Source organism: Ceratotherium simum, chromosome 34, assembly GCF_057802395.1.
Source record: "Ceratotherium simum simum isolate JZ-2026a chromosome 34, ASM5780239v1, whole genome shotgun sequence".
Lineage (NCBI taxonomy): Eukaryota > Metazoa > Chordata > Mammalia > Perissodactyla > Rhinocerotidae > Ceratotherium > Ceratotherium simum.
In genome coordinates, this window is record NC_141933.1 from 18,608,523 (window position 1) to 18,618,711 (window position 10,189).

Here is a 10,189-nt window from a genome sequence, read left to right on the forward strand (position 1 = left end):
AAATACGTGAGTACCTGCTCTCTACCTGTGATCCTAATTCTCCACCAATAAGTCACTATATCTTACACTGACTCATGAATTTGTAGTATACTCTTTAGTCAATAGTTTATTACTGTTAATTTTTTTAGATCAAATTGTTTATATAGTTGGGTCCTGTAAAAAATATTTGACTGGTTCTGCACACCCTAGGGGAGGCCTTGCTTTTAGATACATCAATTCTGTGATGACTTAATAATACCTACCCCAAATGACAAAGCATATTTTCATGGAAATTGACAAACTAGTTCTAAAATTTATATGGATCTGTGCCTGTGTTTCAATAACCTTGGTGATACACACAATGTGAGAAGAACAGAGATAGGGATTAGATCTACTAGATATCAGAGCCTGTCATAAAGCTCTGGTTTGTAAACATTTTGCTACACCAGTAATAAAGAATTTTAAAGAACAGAAGAAATGGCCCAGGAATCGAATTATCCATCTTTGGAGACTTAGTATTTATTTTGTAATTCAATAAATGATGATGCTGAAATTTTAAATCTGTGAAGGAGAACTGATTATTGGATAAATTCTGGAAGGGCAAATTTCTGTTTATCTACCCCCATCTTATCCCCCAATTTCACACGTCTTTGTGCCTGTCTCTGTCCTTCTCTCTCTTTTCTGATTTGTAAAGTTTTTCTGAATTCACCTTATTTTTGCACAAATAACATGCTTGTTATATTATCTGCTCCACCCTATATTCACACTATTATTTCAGTGTTATCCCACTCGCTTCCTCTAAGAGAAGGAAAAAATAAAGGATTAAGCAAAGCAGGGCATGGGATAAAGTAGAAGATGCTAAGTGTGGTCTGAACTAGGAACCAGGGTTCCAGGATTCATTGCTGGAGTCCTGCTGTTGAGTCATATTTTTAAGATATCATCTCCTCTGGGAGTGTGGTCCATGTCAGATGGTTCTTCTATGTCGGAAAAACCATCTAAAATTTCAATCAACGCAACAACAACCAACAACCCCCCCCCCCAAAGAAAATAACAATTGTCCTTTAATACCACGAGCAATTAAAGGGAAGGTGCTTCTAGGTGTTCCCTTTTCTGATGAGTCACTTCAATTCTACTTCTTTCCGTGAGGAGTGAACAGACATAAAAATAGGTGGGATACAAGAGTGTATAGAGTGACAAACTCCTTGGTATGGACCCTCCCTGAAGGCACCTCACAAGCTAAGTCCAAGTTTTCCCTCAAGAGTCCATCCCAGTGCTACATTCCATCAGAGTCAACAGACGGGTCATTCCTTCTTTTTAAAAAAATGAAACGAGAAAAATTCCTTTATAACTAGAAATTGTGCTTTTATTTTTAAAGACATGGCATATCAAGATGAGCTACTATAAAGAAAAAAGAATATTTTGGATTAATCTATACATCTTTGCACATTTATATATAAAATCTATAACTATCTAACAAGCACTTATTGCTACTCTACTCCCAAAACATTACATGTCCTTATGGATTGATGCTGTGCCTTCTCCCAGAACTCGGCTCTTGTATTTAGAGAGTGCATAGGCATTTTACCCCAACCCTGCACAGACACTGTATTCCATCCCAGTATACACGATGATCTCCTTCTGAATATGAAGGGAAATGAAAGCATCTTCAAATAGAAACCCAGGAGCAGACAAAAAAAGAAAAAAAAAAAAAAACCTCTAATTGTTTGGGGACATAAAAGTTTTGCAAACATTTGAGCAAGTCAAACCACAGATACCTGTGTCTTGGAAAGTCATACTGATGGGAAATTTCCAAACCCTGAAGGGAACTGAGAGGCAATTCTACAGGTTCCTGACATCTCAGAGAAACCTCTTTAAATTCCAGTTGGAAATCAAGGAGGAAACTTTTGCTTCATTAATTCTTTTTCCCGGAGGCTATAGTGAAGACAGTGCTTGAGAAGCAGTGGGGAACATTCTTTACCACGTCTGCCAGAGATGCTTTTCCTTTCTCTCTTAGATGCCGAAGTGAGGCTTGGAAACATACTTCACATTTTTCCAGCCACTGAATGGGCTTTTCTCCATAGAGAAGAGGAGACTGCCATGACCAGAATTTTCAAGTAAGTGACACATGGTGAGACTTACAATTTGCATTTTTGCATTTTTGTAGAATGTTTTAAATTATGATGTTGTACTTAAAAATATGGGTGTTGTGGTCCAGGCTACCTAGGTTAATGCAATGCATGGGCTTAACTATGAACATCTGAACTAGTTACATAACCATTCTGGCCTCAGAATCTTCACTTTTAATGGGGATTATAGTATTATCAAGTTCAAAGGATTTGAAAACTCATACAAAATTATACATGTGGAATCGATAGGACAGTGCTTGACACATAGTACGTGCTCAATAAACAGCAGCTGTTAGAGTGCAAACTTTCGAGGGCCGTTGGGAGGACCTGTGACCTCAAGTTTAGTGAAATTAGACCCGTCTTCAGTTTTTCTTCAAGTTAAATCCAACAAACTAAATATGAAATGCAGCAAGTACAGATTTTTGTTTTAGCTCTCCAATAGCGCTTTATGTATTCCTTCCATGTGTGTTCTCACGTATCATCCTTCCTCTAATGCTCTCCCACTGTGATGCTTTAGATTAAAAAGTGGAATTTTCTGAGGCTGTATAAAAAATGCTGATGTAAGAGCATGGCAATTCAAGTGCTGTTTACCGTTTACAGAGTTATTATATATAATATCGCACTTAATATTTCCACAACAAAACCCAAACAAATGGCACAGGGAAGGACGTCAAGGGTAAGAAATAGTTACTTACTCAAGTCACAGAGCAGTCTTCTGATTTTACATATGTCCACTTAATTTTCTCTAAATAAGTCCACTAAATTTTCTTAGGCATTTGATGTCATAAATAACATTAGATTTCTGCATCAGAATTGTTAAGGAATATTTAAATGGTTGAAGCTCTGAACTGCTTTAGTGATAGTTGTTGTGGCTTTGTCTCTCTCTTAAAATCAACTAAATTGCTAAGACAATAGACAAGAGGAGGTCAGGCAGCCATCAGGAGGGACACAGATGGAAACAGAGAAAGTTTTTTTTTTTTCTTTAAATTCCAGAAATAGCAAGAGTATTAAACTAGAGATATTGAGGGAAATCAGCAGAACCATATTGAGGGAAGACAAAAGGATCTGAAATCTGGAGAAAACATATTTCCCAGATTATCATGGAAAGGAACGTGCTTAGCTAGAGAGACAAAGAATAAATCTATTATTGCTGAAGTAAATAATAATCTCAGATCAAAAATACAGTGGATTAGGGGGCCAGCCCGGTGGCGCAAGCGGTTAAGTGCACACGCTCCGCTGCAGTGGCCCAGGGTTCGCCGGTTCGGATCCCAGGCGCGCACCAATGCACCACTTGTCAAGCCATGCTGTGGTGGCATCCCATATAAAGTAGAGGAAGATGGGCATGGATGTTAGCCCAGGGCCAGTCTTCCTCAGCGGAAAAAAAAAAAGAGGAGGATTGACAGATGTTAGCTCAGGGCAGATCTTCCTCACAAAAAAAAAAAAAGAAAAAAAAATACAGTGGATTTAAAGAACTTAACAGAAAGAGTAATTAAGAATGGGGTTTTAATCTATTCTTTTAATTTGTAATAACTATTTATTTAGAAAAATATATGCAAATGTGACATACATCCACAAACAGGTACATATAAATGCATCTAAAATTTAGTGCTTGATATGTAATTAAAAAACACTACTCATAATGACAACCTTACTACTAATTCCTTATACAGTTTTAAATGTTATATATATACTTCAAAGTGAAACAGGAATTTCAATTATTTTCAGAACGATTGATGCTACAATTAGTACGCTGCCGAAATGATCGAGAAGGAAATAGTGGGTACTGGGGATAGTGAGGAGGCAAAATTCCCAAGGTCACAGCCCCACAGGATGGCCCAGAGCCCACAGTTCACGGCCATGAAGGGCTCTGAGCAATCTCTGTTGCAGTTCCAGCATATTAAAGAGCATGGCTGTCAAGAAAGGAAAGACCATGGAATCTTCTAGGAGAAATATGAACAGAATAAACTACTTCCTATAGGAGTAAATGAAGTTAAAATTGATCAAAGTGAGGACAGAGGATGGGGATGGCTGGGCCCATGATACAACCATTTATGGAAGGTTTACAATAGTTTAAAATTTTTTAGCATAAGATTTTATGTTATGTTAGCATGTTAGTTCTACCTATGCAAATTTATTATACTGGATAGGTGATAAAATTATCCTCAAACCCCGTCTCCTTTTTCTGAACTGTTTAGATGATGGAAAATGTGGTCTTGTGGGTTTTAACTTGATTTTTAATTTTAAATATTCTTATAATTATATCAAGATACATATTGAAAATAAAAAGTCTATACTATTTTCATACGTTTCCTTCTAGGTTTTAAAGTTATATTAAAACGTCTGTGCACATGTGCATAGCTATTGTAATTTTTCTTGTTTTTCTCATTTAACATATTGTAAAAATGCTTTACCATGTATGTCCTCATACTATTAATTAGTGTTTTATTCTCAGAATCATGTGCTATTAATCTATAGCAGTCTGATTTATATAAACACCTTCCTAATATTGAATATTTTAGATATTTCTAAATTTTTACTATTATAAATGACACATCATGTTCCATTATAAAACTTACACCTCATCTCACTTTTAGAATAATTTTTAGGATTGGGGTTACTAGGATAGGGAGTACAAGCATGTTTATTATTCTGGAAATATCTGCTAAAACATTTCCCAAAGGATAGAATTCATGAAGCAGTTTCATTGCAATTTTAGAATTGATATAACTTAAAAAATGTGATTTTAAAAGTACATATTTTATTTTTATGATAGATTCAATTTTCCAGCTCACCTTGTGTGTGTAGACACCGCTTAAAAATAATGCTGGCATCAATATTTCACATCTTCCTTTTGATTTGTACCTTGCAAAGCACATTCGTAATAATTGTCTTATTCGACTCTCGTGGGACAGGCAGCTTGAATAAGTGTTACTGTATCTATTTTATGAGAGAGGATGCTGAGGCTTAGTGGTTTCTTCAATGACACATGACTATTAGGCGGTGAAGGTGTGATTGTTAACTTTTTGATAGCAGAAAGTGAATAGTTATTATATTATTTTTATTTGTTTTTACTTTGGAGTAATTTAAGATTAACAGGACATTTGCCAAGATAGTGTAGAGTGTTCCTGTACACTCCTCACTTATTTTCCCCGAATATTGTCATTTGGCATTACCATGGGCACAGTTGTCAAAACGATGAAATGAGCACTGATATATTATTCTTAATGAAACATCAGATTTTATTCATATTTCACTAATATCTTCACTACTGTTTCTTTTTTGTTCTAGGATTCAATCAAGGACAACACGTTACATTTAGGGCAATTATTTTTTAAATGACTTAAAATCATAAACCTTGTGTGTACAAACCACGAGGACATTGTACTCTCCATTGGCAAAGTTTTAACACTAATTTTGGAAATTCCTTTTATCTGAAAAAGACGAGATTGATTTGTTTATATCTAATCAACAGTTTAATTCTAAAGTGGTATTACTCTTAGAATTCCCAGATAATGAAAGTGGAAAGCCTAAGAATTAACTGTTATATTAATATAGAGGCTTGGTCTTCCTCTCCACCACCAGCCAATTTTTTTTTTTTTTTCCCCGTACAGTGAAGCTACCTGAAAAAGACGTGGACGCATGTGGGTCTGAGGGCCACAATAATTTATTCAGGGACTATTAAGGACATTTAAAAATATTGTTTAAATGTGTGGCACATTTAAGCAATAACATGTCTGCAGTATGAGCAACAAAATATCATATGTAAATAAATAAAAAGATGAGTAACAACACTTGTCAGCCTTGGTCATGGTAAAGCAGGAATTAGGAGTAAATATGCTGTCATTTCTGCTCTGTGTCAATGGCTCTGGGGGCTTCTCACCATTCACTGTGATTTTCTCCTTTGCTTCTAACCACATAAATGTTTTTATGTTATAGCCTTATCTGATTCTCACAAGAACCCTATCAATAGACATTCTTATTAAACTCATTTACAAAAGTTAAACTTGAGCTTTGAGAATTTTAAGTAACTTGTTCCATGACATAATACAACTAAGTAGAAGAGTCTGGATTTGAATCTAGGTCTGTGTGAATTTGGAGCTGATGTTCCCGCTCACTTCATTTTGTTGTCTCTCTTGCTTTGGCCACAGGAAAAGCTGATCACTGCTGGATAATAAATTGATGGTGTTTACTTTTTCATAAATTGTTGTTGACTAACTCAGTGACCTTATAGAGTTAGTTTTTTACTCTTATTTTCTTGATGCCAGCTTGTAGCTCAATATGGAGTTTACAGTGCAGTTTATAGACCATTTAAGAATGCATAGAACCCTGGGAAAATAATGGAAATGGTTATTTTATAGTGAAAAAAGGCAGATATTAACATACACAACGATATATTTTTTAGGTTTATTAGTATTGTTTTTGTTAACTAAGTGGTATTCATAAAAATCAGCTTATTTTTAATTATCAGAATGAGCCCCATTATTCTTTTATTCACCTATTTAATAAATATAATATATGTTTATGTATACATACATATGCTATTTGACTGATAAATTTCTATGTACAGTTGAGGACAGAATCATTCTTTGAAGCTGTCTACCTATGTAAAATGAAGTCAAATGTTGGAATAATTATCTGGATGACTTATGGAAAAGCTTTCTGTGAGTAAGGTGGCTGGCTTTTTAAGTGAGAGAGTAGTAACTACAAATGATAAGGGCATTTTATCAGAAGCAACATTTTCACGTTTTCCACTTTGACCCTTATCTTAATCCTGTGAGATGAGCAGGTAGGCTATATACAAACATCCCTACTTTACAGCAAAGTCATAAATTTGAAACATATATACTTTGGAGAATTGTACTTGATCAGATTGAGCCACATTATATAAATGATTAGCAAGTAATTAATAAAACCACAAGACTGGCTATATTTGACATGTTTCTATTCCTTACCTGTGTGGTTGTTGACAATTTGTAAGTAATTGGACCGTTACCTTCTGATTCTACATCATTTCATCATTTGCTCTGTATCCTTTATCAAGGGCCTCTTTCAAACATCAACAAAGGAATCAGAAGGCTTTAACCTCTACAGGTGGATGCAGACAGTAGAAAAGCCGTCTCTACTCCGAAGTTCTTGCTAGAAAAGAAAAATTTTTACTTCTTTCCCTGTTGTTCCAGTGGGAAGGACTTGGGTGTGGGAACCAGAGTTTCTGTGTTATTCCAGATCCAGCACCTGTTCTTTGTTATTATCTCTTTCAACATGATAATAGGGATAATAAGACCTACCATGGACTGTTTCCTACACAGTAGGCCTTGAACAATTGCTTTCCTTGCATTATTTAACTTAGTCACCATGACAACACTCTGAAGTAGATATTATTTTTATAAACTCATGTTCTTATTCTGAAATGATGAATGAAGAAAACCAAGCACAGTATATACATATTATGTGTTAATTATAGAGCAGGGCACTTTTCCATAGATCCTTCTATTTCATAAAGAATGAATTAATTCATCTTAAAGACCCAATTCAATTCAGACTTTCAAAGAAATATTTGGGGGAGTAGCCATGATTTTCAGGTGGGTCTTAAACTGGATGTTATTTCTTCTTCTATTTGTAGATAAGAGAAAATGCAAATGGCAGGCGTGACTAATAAACTGCAGTCCTCCTTTCCTCAGAACTTGGATGTGGCTTCAGAATCTTCTCAACAGTTCAGTCCAGGAAACCACTACTAATTGATCAGAACTAGCAGTTGAGAAAAAAAAAATTCTCATCCCTACCACATGCGGATACCTCCTTTCCTCCATATTGAAACTGTCTACTATAAAGTATTAATAATTTATCCCCACCTCAATTGAGCCTGACATCCCACTACCACCTTCAACACATTTCTAATTTTGTTTTCTCAGTGATGACAGAAATATACAAGGTGGTTTTTCATATGGATGCACTAACTTGTTGATGACTATGATAATGCCATAAACTGGTCTGAGATGAATTCTTCTCTCCCGTAATTGTAGATTCCACATGCTCACTGTGGTAGATTTTCCTTGAAAATGATGCAAAACCAAAGCTCTGTAACTGAGTTCATCCTCCTGGGGCTTTCCCAGAATCCAAATGTTCAGAAAGTAGTATTCGTTGTCTTTTTGTTGGGCTACATTGCAACTGTTGGGGGCAATGTGCTAATTGTGGTGACCATCAGCAGCAGCCAAACACACCTGGGGTCCCCCACGTACTTCTTCTTGGCTTTTTTGTCCATTCTGGATGCATGCTATTCCTCTCTTATTGCCCCAAAGATGATCGTGGACTCTCTCTATGAGAGGAAAACCATCTCCTTTGAAGGCTGCATGACCCAGCTCTTTGCTGAACATTTCTTTGCTGGGGTGGAGGTGATTGTCCTCACTGTCATGGCTTATGACCGTTATGTGGCCATCTGCAAACCATTACACTACTCTTCCATCATGACCTGGAGGCTCTGTGGCATTCTGATGGGGGTAGCCTGGACAGGGGGCTTCCTGCATTCCACGATACAAATTCTCTTTACCTTCCACCTGCCCTTCTGTGGCCCCAATGTCATCGATCATTTCTTTTGTGACTTGTACCCATTACTGGAGCTTGCCTGCACTGACACTCATGTCTTTGGCTTTTTGGTGGTTGCCAACAGTGGGTTTATCTGCATCATAATCTTCTCCTTGTTGCTTGTTTCCTATAGTGTCATCCTGTTCTCTCTGAGAACCCGTAGTGCTGAAGGGCAGAGGAAAGCCCTCTCCACCTGTGGATCTCACATTGCTGTTGTGGTTTTGTTCTTTGTCCCATGCATATATGTGTATGCACGACCTCCATCTGCTTTCTCCTTTGACAAAATTGTGGCAATATTTTACACCATCCTAACTCCCCTGCTCAATCCTTTGATTTACACTTTCAATAATAAGGAAGTGAAAAATGCCATGAAGGAAGTGTGGAACAGAATCGTGGTGACTTCTAATGAAAAATAAAACATTTAACTTTTTGAAAAAGTTTTAAAGTTAGGAGAAAAGTCAAATTTTCTTATATAAAAACTTTGTGTGGATGGGTATTTTTGACGAGAGGTAATGAAATGCAATAAAGAAAGCATTAACATGGGAGTCAAGAAATGATGCTTTCACCCATAGATCACTTATCATCTCTGATTTGACTACTCAACATCCTCATATGTAAATTAACAAGAGTTGGATTTTATGCTTACTTATAATCCAATAATCAAAAAAAGAATGAAAAGAGAAATAACCTTTTAGGCTGATTGCCATTCACTCCATGCTTTGAAAAACATTTGTGAAGGGAAGGCAAAAATATCTTTAATTAGGAACAGAAACTTAAACTATTTCAAGTGAAAAGAAGTTTATACTTAGGACACTGATCTCAGTGACTGATGAAAAAAACAATCAGGACTCAAGAAGGGCAGAGACCAGAGGATTCTGATTCTAAACTGTACTTGTATCACATGACTCCATCATTTAACATGATCCATGGCCGTCTGCTACAGAATTTGAGTCACTTGGTGAATTTCTTGGAAGATAAAACCTGATTGGCCCAGTTTTGTGTATGGTCGAGTTCCTTTTGGAACTCATACCAATACCATACTCATACCCCCTACCAATCAGCTATGGGAGAAGAAGTGTGAGCAGATTCCATAAGGGAATCAGCGATGAGTATCTCTTATGTGAGTATAATCAAAGGGAACTATTGAGAGGACCTGTTACAGGCAAAACCAGTAGTAAAGCTGCAGATGTAGTAAGCTGATATTCCTCCCCTACAGGGTCAATAGAAGCCAGAGACACCTGAGCATAAAAAATAAGTTTCAAGAGAGGATTATATTTTAATTTACTTGATAATTTGAATTTTCTTGCCTTTACCTACTACCCAAGTCAAAATAATTCTATTTGAATAATAATTGATGAAGAGATCATTCAAATTTAGACACATCTTGCATGTCATTTTCATAATTAAGGTTTGCTTTTCTTACGTTGCCAAGTGCCTTCTGAAATAAATGATTTACAGTAAAATATTTCAACTTATGATAAAATATTTCAGTTTCCCCAAGAACA

General features: G+C 36.1%; 1 protein-coding gene across 2 annotated transcripts; it reads left to right on the top strand.

Annotated features, from left to right (window-relative positions):
• The first annotated feature begins 3,387 nt into the window (after positions 1-3,387).
• On the top strand, positions 3,388-9,100 carry LOC147912619 (olfactory receptor 4C15-like). 2 transcript variants are annotated; one of them, XM_087423280.1, is made up of 2 exons: positions 3,388-3,398; positions 8,179-9,100. In XM_087423280.1, exons 1-2 carry the CDS (start codon positions 3,388-3,390, stop codon positions 9,098-9,100), a joined length of 933 nt encoding a protein of 310 aa, XP_087279406.1. The 2 variants fall into 2 exon arrangements, with proteins under 2 accessions (XP_087279406.1, XP_087279405.1); XM_087423279.1 differs by lacking the exon at positions 3,388-3,398 and having other exon boundaries at positions 8,067-9,100.
• The last annotated feature ends 1,089 nt before the right edge of the window (positions 9,101-10,189 follow it).

What these genes read in the sequence shown, in the direction of transcription:
- LOC147912619 (XM_087423279.1), top strand. Translation starts at nt 8,162, where the DNA reads ATGATGCAAAACCAAAGCTCTGTAACTGAGTTCATCCTCCTGGGGCTT.